Source organism: Chrysemys picta, chromosome 13 (genome assembly GCF_011386835.1).
Source record: "Chrysemys picta bellii isolate R12L10 chromosome 13, ASM1138683v2, whole genome shotgun sequence".
Classification (NCBI taxonomy): Eukaryota; Metazoa; Chordata; order Testudines; family Emydidae; genus Chrysemys; species Chrysemys picta.
Window position 1 is genome coordinate 36449417 of NC_088803.1, and position 20848 is coordinate 36470264.

At 47.8% G+C, this 20848-nt stretch overlaps 1 protein-coding gene across 3 annotated transcripts in view; it reads left to right on the top strand.

Moving 5' to 3' along the window:
- The first annotated feature begins 1861 nt into the window (after window positions 1–1861).
- JPH2 (junctophilin 2) overlaps window positions 1862–20848 on the top strand; it is a 59193-nt gene continuing 40206 nt past the window's right edge. For 2 of the 3 annotated variants that reach the window (XM_005304651.5, XM_042861102.2), the window contains exons 1-2: window positions 1862–2853; window positions 13771–14554. In XM_005304651.5, the coding sequence (XP_005304708.2) occupies window positions 2475–2853; window positions 13771–14554 (1163 nt within the window). In that variant the 5' untranslated portion in view covers window positions 1862–2474. Of the gene's footprint in view, window positions 2854–3303; window positions 3382–13770; window positions 14555–20848 lie in introns of those variants that run through there. The other variant, XR_006177047.2, reaches the window with a different exon arrangement.

Sequence of the window (20848 nt, forward strand, 5' to 3'; positions counted from 1 at the left end):
AGCATCTCCTTGGAGTATGGGACAGGTTGAAGGAGGGAAAGATTTGGATCAGTGTGACATGCTGCGATAACTTCCCCCTCTCGTTCCTGTGTACTCACCAGTCTTGTATTTAAAGATGGGAGTTATGTGCTAAACACCTCCAGACATGTGATTTATTTATTTTTTTAAAAGTAGGTCTATGGCCCATCTGAAGTAGGTAGGGAACATTGGGGCAGCCAGCAACCTCTCTTTGGAGACAAATGCGTCTTCTGTGCAAACTTAATTTCAGTAGATGCTTCGCATGCATTTACAGTTGCTTGTTCATTGAGAGCTTGTCTATATTTGAAAACATGCACTGACTAGCTAAAGAGATTTAAAATTGATGTAAAAATGTGCAAACCCTCCCAGTCTAGATCCACCTCAACTGCTTTTAAACCTTACTTAAATCTGTTTAGTTTAATTCTGTAAATTACAGATACAAGCAAAATGGTTTAAACACATCTACACTAGTGGCTTGAATAAACTAGATTTTTTTTCAATGCAGACCAGGCTTAAGAGAACCCTGGCTCGTACTACGCATCACAGCATGAAAATGGGAAAGTGCAGTGCTCAATTACACCTGTACTATTGGTGACAAGACACTGCATTGTCAGCAGGGCAACTGACACCCCTTGGCATGAGTGATGGAGATGAGCATAATTTCAAATAATGTTTGTAACTCAAAACCTTTCTTGGGGTTTCACTTTAATGTGTATATTCTTGTCTTCCTCTTGCCCCCCTCTCCCCAGTACTGCCTGTGAGTGAATAAATGGGCTTTAATTTAAAATTTTAGTGCTTCATGCAGCATACTTCATCTCATTCCCCAAAGTTTTTGTCACCTGAACACAACTGCCCGTTCAATGTGGCCTCTGCCCCATTCACGTAACTATGTCAAACTTTGGTGGAAGGAATGGTGTTACTGGGGAGCAAAGACTGAGTGGATGGGTGAAATTGGCAGGTAAAGGAAACCTGAGCCACTTCCCTGCAGATGGTAAAGGTCCTATGGTGTCCAGCTTAGCAGGAGAGGCAGCCAGAGGTCTTGTAAGGCTGCCTCCTATCCTGAGAATTGTGGGACTGGTCTGAGTCTAGTTCTTGCTCTTCAACTGTGCTGGAAAAGGGAGGGGAGGGGATATTTAGAAAGCTGTTATCCTTTTGCTTCAGTGAGCGGGGAAGGCGTGGGAGCAGTTTGCAGACACATGTTGGGGGGACAGCGCTGCCTCAAACACTAGCTTTATATGAGCTTTTTGCCTTGACTGTGGTGTTTCTGTGCCCCATAAGGATGGAAGCAGGACAGCAGCAGCTGGGACCTCAGAACTGACTTTTTGGGGGACGTGGTGGCCCTTTGCTCTCCCCCCCCCACTGCCCCCCAGTCCTAGCCATTGTGGGATGACTGTGTTCTGAGAGCAAACCTGTAGTCATCTGTCCACGTCCTGCCCCCTACATCCTCCAGTTCCTCCCTGCCCCAAATCAGGAAACATGCCCCAGCCACTGAGCAGATCTCTGTGCAATGGAGGAAAAATGCCAAAGTAACTAGCTGAAGCTCTCCCCCCTCTCACACGCACCTCCCCAAGCTACTTCCCAGGGTCTATTTTTAAGCAGGCACTTACTTACTTTCCCAGCTTCTCCCCTCCCCTCTTCTTTTTCTGGATTCCTGCCCAAGGGGGTGGGGGGGTGTCTCTTTCTTCCTTCATAAAAGGGCCCTGGAGCAGGGGCTGGGCCTGTGGGGGTTTATTTTGGGAGCAGCTCCTGGGATCCGATGGCCTTGTTAGGGCAGCGCTGACCTTTCTACGGCAGGAGGAGGAGAGAGGGAAGGGGGAAGGGGCTGCGAAGGAGAGACAGACACACACACAATGGGACTCTGAGGAGGGAGGGACTCTGCAGGCAGCCGGAGCAGCAGCAGGAGCCGTGGGGCATAGCAGCCTGGGCGGGTATGATCAGGAAAGGGGGACCCCCCCGCCCTTTCCTGAAGAGCCTCTTAAAGGGGCCGGACGCTTCCCCAATGCACTGTCCGGGAAACGCGAAGCCTGCAGAGATACAAGTCAGATCTTGCAACTGAGAGTTTTATCCCTCTCCCGCTAGTCTGCCCCAGTCCCACAGCATGGTCCATGCTTGATTGTCCAGTCCCCTAGGTGGCAGGTGGGTGCTGGGTTGCAGAAAGGTCCCTGTGGCGTTCACAGTGTTTGCAGTGTCCTCACCAGATCCTTCTCCAAGACAGGATCCCTTCCCAAATCCCTCCCTCCCCTCTATCCTCTGGCTGGGCAGCACAAGGCAATCATCCCCTTGGCGCAGCACCTTGCTTTGAGCATGTTTAATTTGGAAATGTGGCAACATTTTAAACTCCCCAAATTTTCGCTTATGAAAAACAGTCCAGCTAAGTAGGAAGGAAAGAGGGAAAGAAAGAGGAAGGAAGAAAGGAGCAAAGTGGAGATTCCGGCTTGCTGAGTTTCGATGGCACCATGAGTGGAGGAAGGTTTGATTTTGATGATGGAGGAGCATATTGTGGGGGCTGGGAAGGGGGGAAAGCCCATGGCCATGGCATCTGCACTGGTCCCAAGGGCCAAGGGGAGTACTCGGGTTCGTGGAACTATGGTTTTGAAGTGGTGGGCATATACACGTGGCCCAGTGGCAACACCTATGAAGGCTACTGGTCGCAAGGCAAGAGGCACGGTTTGGGGATCGAGACTAAAGGACGGTGGCTTTACAAAGGCGAATGGACCCATGGCTTTAAGGGACGCTATGGGACAAGGCAGAGCATGAGCAGTGGAGCAAAGTACGAAGGCACCTGGAATAACGGGCTGCAGGACGGTTATGGCACTGAGACTTACGCAGATGGAGGTAAGGGTGACACTGGAGGGGCCAGTTGGGGTCAGGTCAGTGAGCAACGTGATATTTGACCTGTAAATCCAGAGACTGTAAATCATCCCAGGAGAGAGGGAGTTCAAGTCAGATCACCAGTAGCAAAAGCTGGGGAGGAGAAATCAAGGCACTTTACTAGAACATTCTACCTCTACTATATATTTTCATATACTTCTGTGTGTGAGCGAGCTTTGTGTGTGACATCTTTTTAATCTACTCGCATTTAGGCCCTAATTTCTATAGTCTGGCTGCCCCTTGGAAAATTGCAACACTCAGTAATCTACACACATTCCCTTTTCCATACACCAGAAAAATGAGACAGACCTCAAATAATTGTAAAGCTTCTGGATGACTATGCTTTCTATGTGAAAAACTTCCTCAAATGTCTTGATTATAGATTTTTTTTTCTCCAAACTTTATTTTCTATAGCGTGAGGCTAGTGAAAGACTGGATTATATTATGAGACCTCTGAGGAATTATGGGCCCAGGACTACAGCAATCTATAAAGTAATAAGAATTAATTCTCATTGGGAAAAGAGTTGTGAATGTTTTCGCCTTATACATCACTGTATCATCTACAGCATTTTGATGTTCTGTGTCTATTTATTAAATACCAAATTGCATGAATGCACTGAACATGTGTATGACTAAAACTCAACCCGAATGTTTATCAAAGCTGTCTAGAGAATTTAGTCACCTATCTCCCACTAGTATAAATCCCCTAGACCTTGAAAATCTCAGCCCGTGTTCACGCACAGAGGCACTCAGTATACAAGTATTCGTCAGACATTTTGCAAATGCTCTGAACGGTAAAGAAAAAAATTAATTAGATGAGGTGGGAAGCTTCTGAAACTGATGAACAATCATAATGCAACATCACAGGAATCCTGTGCAAGTAATTCTGCAACTCTTCAATAGTGGAACAGTGCGTGCTGCCATGTTTTGTATGGCTAGTCAAGAGGGTGATTTGTGGGGGAGGGGAGTACTCGCGGATATATTCCTGAGGATTGCACTTCATTATTATTATTCAGGACCCACAATGCCAATTATTTATGAAGAAAAATCATTTGAGAAATGTATCTCTTCATAATAAAAAGGCTTATCACATTTACAGCGTTTCTCAACTGCGGCCACAAAGGGCTTTTCTTGCGGTCACAGCCTCGTGGGTGCTGATTCGGGGAGGGGCAAAGCAGCAATCCCTCTCCCAGTGTCACCAGCAGGTGCTGGTCCATGCCCCCTTCTGAAGGCACAACCACTGTAGGATCAGGTGACCAGTGTGAGTTCTCCATCTTCCCAGGGGCGGTGCTGCTTGGGCTTCAGCCCTGGCGTGGTGGGTGGCAGTTGCTGGCCGTGTGGCATAAGGCTCTGGCCCCCTGCCACAGGGCTTTGGGTTCCGGCCCCGGAGATCCGGTCCCAGGCTCACCCCCCGCACGTCACCCCAGCCCTTCCTGCCTCTTCCAGTCTCCAGCCATGTAGCGGGACCCCAGGTTCCGGGCTCACCCCTGCCCTCCATTGCCCCGACTCCCACTGCCACCTCAAGCCCCCACATCACCCCTGGTATCCCAGCCGCCCTAGCCAACTCCCCATGCAGGGTTTAATTGGTCACCCAGCTTTCTGGGGTTAAGTAAGTCTGCTGTGAAAATGATATTTACAAATATTGCTTTTCACAGTAGCAGACTTACTAGCTAGCAAGTCTAAAAAAAAAAAATATTCAACCAAAAACCAAAACACGCAAAGCACCTTATTTGAGTTTCTATTCTGTTTCGGTCCAGTAAAGAATAGAGACAACTGTACATTATTTTTAATATTGAGTCTGCAAAAACCCCAACATACATAAATTACAATGATTGGGACACATATATGTGCATATTTATTTGTTTTTCCTAAAGTTAATTAAGCATTTTAGGAAAAATTGTCTGAGTGGCCACCAGCAAGAGTTTTGTTGGTGAGAAAAAAAAATTGTTGTGAGAACCCCTTAGAATAATAGGAGAGTTCAAGCTACAGTATTGGCTTTCCAGGGCTTTGCTTTAATGTGCCCTTATTCAGCAAGTTACGTAAGCACATGCCTAACTTTAAGCAAGTGATGAATTTCTTACACTTATGGCACATGAAGTTGCAGTTAAAGCTGCAGATTAGAGGTGACCAATTTCATTTGTCCAGTTTTTTAAACTTCATCCTTCTTCTATCTTCCGGCTATGTGATTTGTTAAATAATCCAATGCAGTTTACTATACAGTGATAAAAGAGAGCAGGGACTAAACTATGTGTTTGTAATGAATTGAACTATTGACATGAGGATCTTTAGGTCATTTGTAAAGTGTATATATGTTTAGTGTAATGACACACTAATACAGCTGTTGTCCAGCTACTATCTTTCATTTATATAACACCTTTCAATCTGAAGGATGTCAAACTGCGTTAAACCATACGCAGCGATTGCTTCATCCACCAGTGAAATACAGCTACCTTGGTGGGGAGGGATAGCTCAGTGGTTTGAGCATTGGCCTGCTAAGCCCAGGGTTATGAGTTCAATCCTTGAGGGGGCCACTTAGGGATCTAGGACAAAATCAGTACTTGGTCCTGCTAGTGAAGGCAGAGGGCTGGACTCAATGACCTTTCAGGGTCCCTTCCAGCTCTATGAGATAGGTATATCTCCATATATTAAAAAGATATTCAACAGCTCACATTAGCACTACAAAAGAAGGGCATCTAGGCAGGCACAAAACTTGGAGTTTAACACTTGAACGCTTCCCTACTCCTGCATGTAAAAAACCCCTCTATTGGCGATAGTGCTCACTTTTACTCCAGGGGAGTTCTGGGCCAAAAAATTAATTCTGTGCACAATATTTTAAAATTCTGCATATTTTATTTGTCAAAACACAATGTAATCATGCCAGTTTCAATTATTTTGGTCATTTATTTCAAAATACCTGTCAGCAAATATGTCTGTAACAGTACAGACAACAGAAAAGATTCAGGAAATGTTTTTTGATAAATAACATACTAGGCATATTAATACAGAACTTTGAGTAATAATTCATGTACACTACAATACAGAAATGGATTTCCCCTTAAAAGCAGTTCAAAGGCTTGGGGGGAGTCAGGAGTAATGGAGGAGCTGAGGGAGTGGCAAGTAATTGCTGGGAAGGAGCCTGGGAGTGAACCTGGAGGGTTGCTGGGTGTGGGTGGGAGAAGTGTGGAACAGGGTTTTTGGGGGGGGGAGGGGCAAAGGGAGTTGGTGGGGAGCCTCTCCCATGCAGAGCCTGGCTGACCCCCTCGCATCTCCCACTCAGTCAGGCACATCTGCTCCCTTCCCTGTGTATCCCTGCACTCCCCCCATCCCTGTGTGTCCCTGCCTCCCCACTCAGCTACCCCTCCTCCCCCTCTTCCCATGTGTCCCTGCACCTCCCTCCCCCCTGTCCCCATGTGTCCCTGCATGCCCATTCAGCCACCTCCTCCTTCCTGTCCCCATGTGGTCCTGCACTCCCACTCCTATTCAGCCCTGGGGTCAATGCTGTCACCCCATTAGCTCCTGTGTCCCCACACCAGTCTCCCCCCAGTAGCCCTTCTGAACCCCAGTCTGTGACTCCCCAGGAGCCCTGTGTCCCCATTCTGTCCATTCCCCCCATATCTGTGCCTCCTCACCTGGGCCCATGGGCAGGGCACTTTGAGGGATGCAGCCTCTGACCCCTCCTTCTCCGTGGCTGGCTGCTCTGGACCTGAGCCAATTGCCCTCTCTTCTGGTGCCACAGCAGCCCTTGGTGAATGAAAGGTATAATTGCAGTGCTTCCCCAGCAGAATCCATTTTCTGTGCGGGGGGGGGGGGGGGGCGAAAAGACCTGCGGGGGACATGAATTCTGCGTGTGCACAGTGGCACAGAATTTCCCCTGGAGTAGTGTCACTTACATTCATTGGGTCTGGTTCAACATTAAAGCAGAACCCAGACTCATTAGGAACCATGCCACCTAATGTATCCATAACACATATAAGAACATGAATGTTTGGGTTTTTTTAAATGTGGTTAACTCAAAGCATCATGATATAGTTCTGTTGACAAAGAGTGAGACTGGAGTCCTTTAAGAGAATAGTGCTTTATAGGTAAAGGGGAAGGTGATCTAGGATAGGGAATGCCCTGTGTGTGTGAATGAGCTAAGCATGTTACAGTATTGAGTGAACGATTGCTTGAGCTGCTGTCTCTGACATTATTTCCAAACCCCATCAGTTTTTGTGCAAGGAAGAGTTGGGGGTGTCTGGAGGGGCTCTGGGTGTTTGTTTGATCATACTAAACCACACAGAAGAAGCTGCTAATGTAAAAATCTGGTCTTCAAGCCCTGTTTTGCAATACAATGATTGTATAACTTTTTAAAATGTCTTTTGTTCAAGCTGTGGCCTGAAAACAGTATTAAATAGTGCATGACTGTTTCTGGGGAGCTGGGAGAAAGCACTGGTATAAATTCATCTCATGGGAAAATAATTAAATTCAGTTGTCATGAGACCAGTGGGAGAGGTGAAAAGAAATGGTGAGGCAAGTTTCAGGTGAGCTATGAAATGAGCGGAAGACTCAGTGAGGTGAAGAGGTACAGAAAGGCTGTTGCAGCTGATTAGAGCTGCAGAGAAGAAGGTTCTTGCACCAACAGTGGTGAAATTATGCGCTGAGAGGAGGAGGCTGGAGAAGAAAAGAGAGAAGGTCTATGGGGTTGGCCAAGGTGAGTCTGTGCAGTTTTAAAAACAGGGAGGGCAATTTTTTGGACCCTGAAGTGAATGGGTAACCTGGAAAGGGAACCAAGGAGAGGAGTAATATAGCTGTGCTTCTTCGTGTGTACCAGATGGTGAGCAGCAGTAGGGCTGTGCATATTCTGGAGTCTGAGCACCTGGGCCATGTGGAAGCCATCAAAGAGGGAATTAGCAGCAGTAATCAAGCTGAGAGGGGACTGAAGCTTAGAGGAGGATTTCTCTAGAGCTGGCGTTGAGGGGAGTAACCATGATTTTGCTGCTAGTTCTGAGTATTGTCAAGTGCAGACAATAGATAGCAAACGTATATGGAATTCTTCACGCTTCCTACTGCTTCTGAGCTGCAGTCCTCAGAGACAGCTAAGGGACTTGGAAGTTTGGGCAAAACTCAGCCCTAGTGTAACTTCATTGACCCCAAAAATAACAATAACAGGGCTTATATAGTACAGTTCCTCCATAGATCTTAAAGTGCTTTACAAAGAAAGCATCACCCTTTAACTGAGGATAAGTGATTCACCCAGGGCCATGCAGCAAGTCAGTAGCAGAGGTGGGAACAGACTCCCAGTCACCCTATTCAGGGTCCAGTTTCCTGTCCTCTAGCCCATGTTGTCTTTCCAGCGGAGCTTTACCAAGGCTGAATTTGGCCCCCAAATTGATGCTTTTTAGTTATGCACTGTTTTTAAATCAATCCTCACTCAGATGACTTGTTCTAACAGTAAGCACTAAGTTTTCATTAGTTTGTTTTACTTGCGTGTCTATTTAATCTGTCTGTCCATCACACGAAGTATTTCTAACATGTCTATCATCATGGTATCTGTGCATGAAACTTTATGACTGTAAGAATTAGGGATACTATTTTGGCTGTTGCCAGTAAGCTGGCAAGTAAGCTCTTTAAAACTACAATGAGAGGTTTCTTTCCTTATGCCCAGTGTGGAAAGGGAAGAGGGTGGTGTCTCCTGAAGAATGGACCCTGGTTCATGAAGTGAGATACACTATGTGACACTCAAATTTCAGCCCTGGTCTTTGAGCCCATCAATGACCTCTGGATCATCCTGCCTCTGTACTAATTGACCACAGCTACTTATGGAAGGTGTGATATATTATCTGACCTAAGCGGAGGGCACACACAATCCATTTGTGAATCAGAGTGATTGAGACTGAGGTCTCCAGAGACCATGATTAATCCGCTCTGCAACTTGATCCTTCCCATCTTGTGCGTATATAAATAGAAAGGGTCAGCTCCATTTAGGAGCAGACCCAGAAATCTCTAGAAACACAGCAACCAGCCGGACTCCCATATGTGCCTCCTACCAGGAGTTACTAAGAGCCAGGTATGGTATCTTTTGTGTAAGAGTGGAGGCGGGCATTTTATAGGATTTCTTGTCATTAAAAAAACAGCAAAGCTTTCCACTGATGATGACATAAAGGGGCATTTTTGGCTTTTTGTTGTTTTTCTTTCCAATCTACACATCTCTCCATCCACCCTGTTACTTCATCTATCAGCCCTCTGCCCTGGCCCTGCTAACGGGGGAGTTAATACCAATGGGACGTTCTTGGCGATTGAGTGACTCTGCAAATTAACATTTTGGCCTTTCACCTCTGCAGATCTGTGTGTTCCAGCTTTGACTTCAGTCACAAGGGAAAGCGAGGCTGTGGCCCATCCTAGTCCTAAATACAGGGTTTTCCACATCACAAAATACACTGCATGTTGGCTGAGATTTTGGGGCCCAGGGCTGCAGTACCTGGGGTAGCTGAGGGTCAGGGTGGATCTGTGTGGGGCTCAGGACTGGAGTAGCAGGGGTTACCATATGTCAGGGCTAAGATGCATTGGCGAAGCTCTGCTGGTGGAGACTTCAATAGCTGCCTGCACCAGATCTCATTCTGGCCAGTGCCCTTATTCCGGTTCACAAATTTATACAAGCCATGAAGAAGAACTAAAGAAAATCTGATTCTGTTTACCCACTCCCACTTGCCTCTGTACATTCCTTTCCCTGCTTTGCATCACTGGGCTTATCCTGATGGGCCTTGGCAGGAGAGGGCCGTTGCTTTCTCTCCAGCTCAGTGATGAGTGGGTGTTTTTAGCCAGGCTGGACAGAACACAGCTGTGTGTCTCCTTTCATTGCTCCTCTCCTGCGGCCACCCTTGGTCCTGTGAACAGTTGTATTTCTCAAGGGAGCAGTGGAGAGAGGCATGCCTGTTCTGTGCTGTGGAATGAGATGCTCCACATTGATACTAGTGGATGTGAATTATCCCAGCTCTGTGGATCTGAGGAAAGAGGCCAGGCTGACTGCATCAAGGCTGTGCCTTTATTCAGATGTGATTTCCAGCTCAGGTCTCCGTTCCTTTCCCTTCTGCCTCAACTCACCTCTGGGGAATCTACTGTTCCAACTCTAGACAATTTTTCATACCAAGAAGATTATGCCATTAAGCAGCATTTTTCAAAACCGCTTTGAAGACTTTTAGGTTTTTTTAGCTGTTGCCAGTTCTAAATCCCTGGTTACCAGCACCAAGCTTCTGACTCTTAACTAGTGGACTCGAGAGATCACTTCCAGCCCTACATTTCTATGATTCTGACTCTAATGAGAATACTCAAGGCTTTTGCCCTATCAGGGACAAGATTCACATTTTCAGGGGTCTCCAAACTGCTGCACTTTTGTTCTATTGCCTCCGATTTTGGGGGAAAGCAAATGGGAGATTTCAGAGGCTGGGATCTGTTACTGTGACAATCAAATACACTTTTTTTTTTTAATGATTTTTTTTAAAGGTGAAGGAAGAGGGAATAATATTGTGATTTCCTTGGAGGAAAGCTGTTGCTGGGGGGCGTGCAGACAGATAGCTATTTCTGAATGTGGATTTCACTAAAGCTGGCCAGAATAGGGGGAAAATATCTAGGAAAAAATTTACACACTTTGTCCACACCCTCACCTCCAACCCACCCATATTTGTAATTTGTGGTTCTCCTAGCTCAGGGTTGAGGTGTTCAGGCACTATGCTGAGGAGTACAATGTGAGAACGTAGATAGCTGGAGAGAGGTACACGGGGAGGGATTTGTGCTGCTGCTGCACCTGGGCACCTCTTCTGTTCCCTGTTGGAGTGTGTAAGTTAACACCCTACTGACAGGCTCAAAGAGGATTTCAATGAAACCGGCAGCTTGGGAGTAAAGATTATTTGGCGGAACTGGCCAGGGAGACTGTAAAATATTCACTCCCATTATTGCCAAAGAAGGAATCAGAAACCATCTCCTGGGCAGGACTATCCTGGGGTTGACTAATAGATCGTGGAATTTAATTTCTTGGAACCAGGCTGATCTTTCCCTTTGGATGAGAGCTGGAGAGGGGAGGGAGGGAAAGTGAATGGAATTGACACACATGCTGTCACCACCCTCACCTGACGCTAGTTAGCTAAGCAGTGGTTGCACCCTCTGCAGAGGATCATGCAGTAACTGATGCTACGGCAGGGAGGATGCTTTCTGTGTCCTTCTCCGCATCGGGTTTACTTCTCTAAGGGTGACTGTACTCTGCTACCTGCCAGTAAATCCCTGACACTATATCTTGTCCCAATTTCATGGAAAGCGGCCCATTTAGAACAGATGCTGATAACTGTCCCCGACACAGCTGGCCATTTTTCCATGAGAAACTGAGCCCTTAGGAGGAGCGAGTGGTCATGCATTGCATGGTATTTAACATCTGCACTCCCCTAGCACCTTTCATCTGCTGATCGAGGGCAGCATGGTGCGGGGGACCGTGTTCTGCACTGTGGTTTGGAAAAGGATGACCCATTCCGAACTCTCAGTGACGAATGGAGGCAGAGCTGAATGCTGCTTTTGTTTTTGGTGGATTGCCAGTTACTGAGGCAACCGTATCAACAGAGTGAGGGAAATCCAGGGAGAGAGGGATTCTGGTGTGAGCAGAATTAGCATTCTGGGGTATTGGCCGGGCAGGAAACGGGCTCCCCCTTGGGAAACCTCCAAAGCAGCCGCAGCAGTGAAACTGCTTCTTTCCGATCGCTCTGTATTGAGGCTCCACAATGATATTCCTGCCCCCAACACAAAAAGCAAAGGTTTTCCCTGTAGCCCATGCTGCCCTTCTCTAGTGCCCTCCCGAGGGTGGAGCTCGGCATTAGGAAATTAAGCTTCACTCACATCAGGACAGAAGGCAGGATTATTGTCTCTGTTTTACAGCGATGGGAACTGTGGCACAGGAGCAGAAGAGACTTCCCCAAAGTCTAGAGAGAGACCGTTGAGGGGGGGACATAACCATCTTCAAATATGGAAAAGATCATTACAAAGAGGATGGTGATCAGTGGTTCTTCATATCTGCCAAGGGCAGCCCGAGAAGTACATTGGCTTAGTTCGCTGCAAGGGTGATTTAGGTTTGACATTCGAGGAACTTTCTGACTAGAAGGATAGGTAAGCTCTGGAACAGGATACCTAGGGAGGCTGTGGAATCCCCATCCCTATAGGTTTTGAAGAACAGGTTAGACAAACATCTGTCAGGGAGGGGCTAGGTATATACCCTGCCTCAGTGTGGGGGGTTGAACTAGTGACCTCAAGAGATCACTTCCAGCCCTACATTTCTCTGATTCAATGACAGTAGCTTATCTAAGGGGCAGTTTGACTCTACACTGAGGTAATGAGTGAGGGACGGCTGCAATCCACACTGTGTTCCCGCCACTGCAGACCCGCCTGCTGATGAATTGCCAAGTCACTTCCGCTCTGAATGGCTGGCTCATGGCAGCCTTTTGAACTCTGCACATCTGAGGGCATCTTTTCAAATGGCTGGAGGAAAACTGACTGGGAGGCCGCTACAGGAGGGACATTTTAACTCCCCAGCGGAATCATTTTGGGTTGAATGTATCCAGAGCTTTGTAAATGAAGGGACCACAAGTAAGGGCCTCCCTGGTTGTCTAGTAAGAGCACCTAGCAACCTGATCCAAAGCCCACTGAAACTAAGGGGAGTCTGATTTCAATAGGCTTTGGGTCAGGCGTCTAATCACATAGCACTGCCAAGCAGAGAGCTGCTTTGGGGAAACGGGCCTCCCAGGTCAGCAGAAGCTGGGCGTGCTAGGGAGGCAGCCTGCTCACTCCTGACTGGGAAGGGAGCAGGGCTGGCTCCAGGCACCAGCTTGGCAAGCAGGTGCTTGGGGCGGCAGGTCCAGCTATTCGGCGGCAATTCGGCAGACGGTCCCTCACTCCCGCTCAGAGCGAAGGACCTTCCGCCGAATTGCCGCTGCAGATCGCGATGGCCCAAAACCCTGGAGCCGGCCCTGGAAGGGAGCCCTTGGTGTAATTCTTGATGAGCCCCATTCTGTCCCCTTCCACATGGGGATGCTGAGGGAGTCACCCTCAGCTCTCCTCAACCAGAGGGAAGCGTAGTGTAATGCAAATCCTTCAAAGGGGTGAGGGGAAGGGAGGAGGTACCCTGCAAATATCCCAGCTTTGGGTCAGTGCTGGAGGGCTTCTGAGGTGTGGCTGCCTCTCTTTTCTACCTATCCCTAAAACTCGTCGCTTTATCCATCGTAACAATAGGTTATGGGCTTTGTTCTGGGAACAGTGAAGGGCAGCGTATTCAAGGGCTGCAGGAATTGCTCTCCAAGACAGACGCTTTTAGAGTTGTCTCCTAGAGTCTCTCCCCAGCATTTCGAGGACAGTTTTGGTCTATTTAGATGCTTCTTTGGGCCCAACCATATTAGTATCTGAGCACCTCACAATCTTTTAATGTATTTAGCCTCTCAACACCCCTGTGAAGTAGGAGGGTGTCGTTATCTCCACTGTTCAGATGAGGAACTCAGGCTGAGTGACTTGCCCAAGGACTCGCAGGAAGAGCCAAAAACTGACCCCAGTGCCTCAGCCACAAGATCATCCTTCTTCCCAACCTTCAGTTAACTTCCCACCTCTGCTGGGCAGCCCAATGTGTGGCTGGTCCCTGGGGAGAGCGCGTTCGCTGTATACAACATTAGTCATTTTCACCATATGCAGTACAATAATGTGAATCACTTGTGCAGCTCTGACCTTTCCCTCCCAGCAGAGGGCAGCAGCTGGTGCACAGGCACGAGGGCAACTGTTATGTCTTGCGGTGGTTTGATTTGCTGTGCACGTTCTTTGTATCGAGGCATCGGTTTGGAAAATAAGTGTCATGCTTAACGAGTTCCTTGTTCTTGCCTTTAGGAACGTACCAGGGCCAGTTCACCAATGGCATGCGCCACGGATACGGCGTCCGTCAGAGCGTCCCATACGGCATGGCGTCTGTGGTCCGCTCCCCTCTCCGAACCTCTCTGTCTTCCCTCCGTAGCGAGCACAGCAACGGCACCTTGCCACAGCAGGACTCGCCGGCGGGCAGCCCAGAAAGCATCCTCATGTCACCCACTATCACTCGGGGAGGCTTTGCCCTCAGTCTGTATGCGGATGCTGGAGCCAGCAAGCCGAAGAAAGGGGGCCTCTTCAGACGGGGCTCTCTGCTGGGGAGACTAAAGAAATCGGAGTCCAAAACCTCCCTGGCCAGCCAGAAGAGCCGAGTCAGCTTCCTCAAGAGCGAGAGCGGTATCAGCTCTGCTGCCAGTGATGCCACCTCCACCATCAGCTTGGGCGAAGGGGCGGAAGGGGAGGAGTTCCCGCCCTTCGAGTCTGACATCGATGCCACCACCACGGAGTCCTACATGGGCGAGTGGAAGAATGACAAGCGCTCAGGCTTTGGGGTGAGCGAGAGGTCGAGCGGCCTGAAGTACGAGGGCGAGTGGCTGGACAACGTGCGGCACGGCTACGGCTGCACCACCCTGCCAGATGGCAAGAAGGAGGAAGGCAAATACCGGCAGAATGTCCTGATCAAAGGTATGAAGAAGCGGGTGATACCACTGAAGAGCTCCAAGATCAGGCAGAAGGTGGACAGGAGCATGGAAGGGGCTCAGAGGGCCGCAGCTATCGCCCGGCAGAAGGCTGAGATTGCAGTATCCAGGTAGGAGCTCCGGCTCTGACAAAGGCACTAAAGACGCACCAGATTTCATTACTGCTTGTAATGTTTGTTTGTTATTGCAGTTTTATAGAAGAGTAGGTAGGAATCCTCCTTTTCACAGAGCAGAGCGATATGTTGGAGCATGCAGCCAAGCTAGCTTCGGTGTCTGTTTGGCTCCCATAACAGTAGCATCTAGCACCTCACTATCTGGATATCTTCACTGCACTCCTGTGCGTTAGGGGAGCACTGTTATCCCCATTTCACAGATGGAGACACTAAGAGACTTGCCCAAGGTCACACAGGAAAGTCTGTGGTAGAGCAGGGACTTGAACCCATATCCCCAGGGTCCTAGATTAATGCTCTAACCACTGAACCATGCTTCCTCTCTGCTGCATAGAGCTGCTTGCACTGATCACTTAAAACCCTTGCAGCTGATAGGACAGACTTGGGGAGGGGGTGAGGAAGAAAGATTGGCTATGGTCTGAGCATCTCGCAGCTCAATTACTTAAGTCCTGTGAACCTTTCAGATTTCTCTGTTCCCCCCACCCCTCCCGCAATCTAGCAGAGGCCGGACCTAGCGGGTGGGGGAAGGCTACTGAGCCACTAACACTAACCTCAACAGGACAGAAAAGGATGGGGTGGCTGGGCCAGCTCTTTCGCTGTAAATTCGCATGGCTCTGTTGACAGCCAATGGGACAATGCCAGACGAGAATCTGGTCCACTGTGTCAAACTTCGATGCCATAATAGATGCCAATACTCTTAAGCATTTATAGAAATGTTTGGAGATGACAACATAGGGCTGCGCCTTTAGTCCCCAGTGAAACACATTGGAGCAGGTGGATTTTTTTTTATTACTAGGGCAGAATGAAAAATAGTCTGTTTTGGCTACAATAAATCAGGACAGCCTTCTGCATAGGGACCGTTTGGCAATTGGGTGACCCCTTCTTTATGAAGAGAAAAACCCAACAACAAAACCACCACTACAGAAACATTCCATTTTACAGTAGAGTCACTGCAGGATTCGGGGTCAATAATGTACAATGCTGCTGCAGCTGGTGTTGGTCTTCTAATGAGGGCTTTCCATCTGTTGGGCACATAGTCACAACTTCGTCACATTGGGCTACAAACAGAACATCTCAGCATTTCCTGAGAAGTGTGTGCTGTACCCTGGTTTCCACTCCTTCCCCTATCACAGTGCCACAAGGGTTCAGGGCATGTAGTGATTTGGGGGAACAAGATTATTGTTGTAACCTAATTTTAACAAGCCAAACAATATCAAGGGCTAAAGGCAGGTTCTGCTTGGATTTCACCACTCAGGAGGCAGGTCCCTGAGTTGGGAACCATACTGAATAGTGAGAGATGGCAGACTGGTGCAATGAGTTCCACTGCTCGTCCATGTATCACTCCAGAGAGCAGGGACCTGCTCCAGCGATCTCTTTACATTCACCCAGGTTTTTGAATGATTTACCAGGATTCACGGGCCATGCAGCAGAAGTCAGCTAAACTCTACTACTGACAGCTTGGAAACTGCTCTCTCAGCTCAGACTAGTTTAAGATACTCTGGAAAGTAATAATATGAAATACTTTGGCTAGGTTCTCTCTGCTTTGCCTGTGCACTTAGAATATTTTGTCATACGTCTGCAGGTTGTAAATAAATACTTCTGACTCTTTGCTTAAAGCAACACTGGCTAGTAGCTCAGGCCATAAATTTAGGTTGGTATTTAAAAAAAAAAAAAGATGGGGCTTGCAAAACCTCAGAGAATAGCAAACATTTAAAATAACTGGAGGTTTTTTAATTGATCTTTCTTCCTGTACTGTTAGAGACCCAAACATAACAACATGCTACCAAAGGCAGAGAAGAGCTGCAAAGTGAAATGGGCTATAAACAGAAGATGGAATTGACCCATCTAGTTTCACCTGACAAGTAGAGTGAAGTGTAAGGGAACCTGCAGCAGTGGTGAAAAAGGGCATTTAGATTTTTGAAAGTTTGTTCAGCTTTAATGATCAAAAGAGTTATTGGTAATCTAGAATAGGAGGATTTTATTAAAATATACACGGCCAGGTGCTTAGGTCTTTACTGAGGGATAGGTTCTGCCACCCTTATGCTAAGTAGTAGCTTACTTTGGCGGGGTCCCATTGATTTCAGTGTGAGTAATGGTGATGGAATCTAGCCGTGAATAAGGACCAAAGGATTTGGCCTTATGTATTTAAAAATCCCAAGCATTCCTTTGTATGTTACCAGTTTGATTTCAGTGGCATGAGTAATGTACTGCTCAGTGCGAGTGTGGGTGGCAGGATCTGGCACTAGATTTGTACTCACTCCTTACCCAGGCAAACGGCTATTGAAATCAATGGAAGTTTGGCCTGGAGGTGGCTCATGGTTCTTTCTTGACTTGTCCCTTTTAACTTTGTTCAGCTTCTCAGGAGATTATTTTTTTGATTACTTTGCCTCATTGCCAGGCAGGTGCGAGGAATACCTGGTGAAATACAGCACGGTGCCTCCGTTTAAAAACCATCAACATCCCTTGGAAGCTAGGCAGATCCTTTGCCCAATAATATTTCAGCTCAAAGTTTTGAACCAAGGCTCCTGAGGGAATGTTGAGTTTGGCTGCTTTTAGCGTGCTCGGTTAGTGCGGAGACTGTCAGAAAAATATCGGCAAGTTTCGAAAGAGTATCTTGCGGCGACGGCGATGATCAGAGTAACAGATCCATGCTGCTGTCTGAGCTCGCGAGCAGCACTGGGCCATGTTCGTCTTGGCACAAGGTGCTCCCTGTTACATCATCTGGACAGGCCTGGTGCTCTCTTCGTTCCTGTGTGGCTTTGTAGCGTACTGGAAAAGGCACATTCAAGGAGCAGCGAGGCCATAAATAATGCTGTTAGAGCGGCAAAGCTGCTCCCCAAGCACTGGTCAGTTTATATAAGGCCCTTTTTAGTAGATACGATTTACACTTCAAATCCAAAGGAGACTCGGTGGTGTTTTCCATCAGGGGTTGGAATGCATCCATTGCTCTCACAGGGGCCGGCATCCTCGCTAGCACAGCTTGGAAACCATTTCCTATTAAGGGAACTTTTGAGTCAGAGGAAATAAGGCATTACAGCCCTTTTCCTTAATGAGTCCTCCCCTCTCGTACATTGTGAGTCAGTGGATAGATTGCCTCTGAGCATGCTTCCCTGCTTCTCCAGCTGGGCACCGATCTAAAACCAAATGTGTGTCCTTTCCTAAACTGAAAGCGACAATCAGAACCTGCCAAGGTTCGTGTGCTGCACTAGTCTGTACCTGGCAGTGTCAGCCTCACCCCTGCAGTGCCTGGGTTTGCCCTTGTGACAGTTAGCTCAGGGAGCCAGGCTTCCGACTCCTGCCTGCAGTGAGTTCTGTTTGCAAATTTGTGTTCGAGCGGCTGCAAGGGGAGGACTGGCCTTGCAGGCGATCCAGCCCGGATGTGGGGGTGCAGACGAGGAGGGGGTGGTGACTCAAGAAAGCGGGGAGCAGAGCGCTGTCTTCTGCTCACTTCACAATCAAGTCACAGTTTCAGTGAATTTTTACCTTTGGGGCCATAATTGCTGCCTTTGCTTCATTAGGGGCTAGCATCCCTACTCACAGTGTCTTTTTTGTTAATGTGTCCCTTCCCCCTCCTTTAATCTCAGCTTTGAGGGCTAGAGAAAATCTAATGCTCGGAGTATTGACTGGAGAAACTCTTGAGCTCTACCCTTGCCACTGACTCTCTCTGTGACCTTGGGCAAGACACTTGCTCTCTGCCTCAGTTTCCCCACCTGTAAAATGAGTCTAATACCTTTCTGAGGGCGTGAGAACTAGTTGACTAATATTTATAAAGTGCTAGGTAATCATTCACTTTCTTCTAACTATAGAGTTTCTCCTCTCATCAGTCTTGCCACTGGGCGTCTGTACACTTTCGCAGGTGGAGCTATCTATCTAGCTAAGGTATTTATGGGTATGTCTGCACTGCAGTTAGATACCCGTGGCTGGCCTATGCCAGCTGACTCAAGCTTGCGGGGCTCAGGCTAAGGGGCTGTTTAACTGATGTAGACGTTCAGAAATGCGGGCTCAGACTGCAACCTGAGCCCTGGGACCCTCCCACCTCGCAGGGTTCTAGAGCCGGAGTCCAAATGTCTACACGACAATTACACAGCCCCTTAGTCCAAGCCCCAGTCACCTAGCAAGGGCCAGCTGTGAGTTTTTAAGTGCAGTGTAAACATAGCCTATGTGGCCCCCATCACCAGATCATCTGAGCACCTCATAATTCCTAATGTGTTTATCTTCACAGCACTCCTGTGAGGCAGGGCAGTTCTATGATCCCCATTTTACAGGCGGGGAACTGAGGCCCAGAGAGACTAAGTGACTTGCCCAAAGACACCCAGTAAGTCTGTGGGAGCAGGGACTTGAATGCAGGTCTGCCAAGTTCTAGGCTAGCTCCCTAGCAACTGGACCATCCTCCCTCACTTGGAAACCTGTCAGGGCCAGGGCTAGTGCTGGCTTCTTGCTACAGCCCTGTCCCAACTCCCTTTCCCTTTGTGTGTCCCCCTAGTGACTCCACACCAATGCAGGGACCTTACGCGGTGTTTGGGTGACTTAGACAATCCCCTCCTGGAGCTCATCCCGAAACCATTCGAGAGACAGGAATTGTTTTCAGTATTAAGAGAATTTCCAATCCCTCATCTCCAATCAGAGCTACCCAGAGACTCTTGGTCCCTGGGGAAACCTCCCTATCCAGCCAGTAGTGACCATAACACTCTGGCCAAAATCCTCCATCCTAATGCCTAGTGTGACCACCTGCTGAAGCAGGAGACCTTGGCATGTCCTGGGACAAGAACGTTCTCATGACTCTATCAGGATAGTTGCACTGCCAACAAAACTGTGTGTGATGAAAGGGGAGTTGGCCTCTTGCCTGTATAGGGAGGGAACTACCAGCAGCCCCCTCATCTGCGAGTGTAGCAGGGCATTTGCCAATGAGGCAAACTGGGGGAAGCCTGGGTAAATGTGCTGATGTTATGAAGGTGGAACATACGGCTCTGCAAATTAAGGGCTGAAATTTGTGGACTATGAAGGAAGCGACATTGGAATTTAGCAGAAATGGGAAGGTGGCTTCAGAGTGGTAAAATAGTTTCTTTAATGCACAAATTCTAGGGTAGTGAAGCTAGGGGATCAAAATACAGAATGAGCCACTTGAATCATGATATAAAAGTGCATTGAAGTCAATGGAACTGCTTGGCCTTACCTCAGGGCAGAATTTACAGCATAAAACCCTGGTTCCAATTGATGAACAGTATCTTGGCTTCTGGTCCTTATGGAAATGTCTTTAGCTGCCTGGGAAGGCTACATGACTCCTCTATTTAGAGGATAGTGCTCATCTTTATGTGGGAATCATTAGCGTCTGGTTACTCGGGCCAAGCAGTCAGATTCTGCAGGAACGTGAATAAATCTGAGCATCTGCATATTTGTACATGATCATGATTTTTCACTGGCTTTTTACACCTCAGGGAGCCATTTAAGGAGCAAGTTCTGGCCTCCTCTTGGCATTTCCACCATTCAGAAAGGGAAATATCATGAGAAGACCAGTACTCACTTTTTTTTTTTTTTTTTTTTTTTGGCCCCATGAAAGGTTCCTTGAGGCATGGTAAAACCAGCGAAACACAAACCCAAAATGCTAGAACCTGCCCAAACCCCAGCTCTTTGCAGCTTTGGCGGCTCAGGCAAGCTGCAGAGGTGTGATGAAAGATAAACCCACACCTATGCTCCACAATCTATGCCCAAATGTGCTTCCACATTCTGACCAAAACCCAAACCTTTATTTGGAGCATGACAATCTACATGTAACAAGCATTGACAGATCAGGGGACAAACATGTCATAGACCACTTTACCCCTGGGTCACACCTCTTCCATGTCTCTTGCTGTGAAATGTCTCTGTAGCAGCATTTGTGCACTGTTTCAAAGGGAACAGAAACTGGGTTGCAGTTTCTGCCCCCTGCTGGCTGTGGATTTTCTCAGATGTGCTTCTGAGCATCTCCTGCCAGAATATGGCACAGTTGAGTGTGTTTTCCTTCCAGAACTGTATTGTTTTGGCCCTGACAGGTCCCATTATAGTTCTTTCTAAATTAGAAATCCAGCAGTATTCCCATAAATTTTGATTTTCCTTTTCATGATTTTAGTAAAAAATTGTAGAGGTTATGTTAGTGTAACCCTGAATGTACTGGCTAAGTGTGGACAGGCTGTTTGCAGGCTTCCCTTTCGCAGCTTTGTAAGGCCATTGCCTTCCCACCTGGCTGCCTCCCTGCCT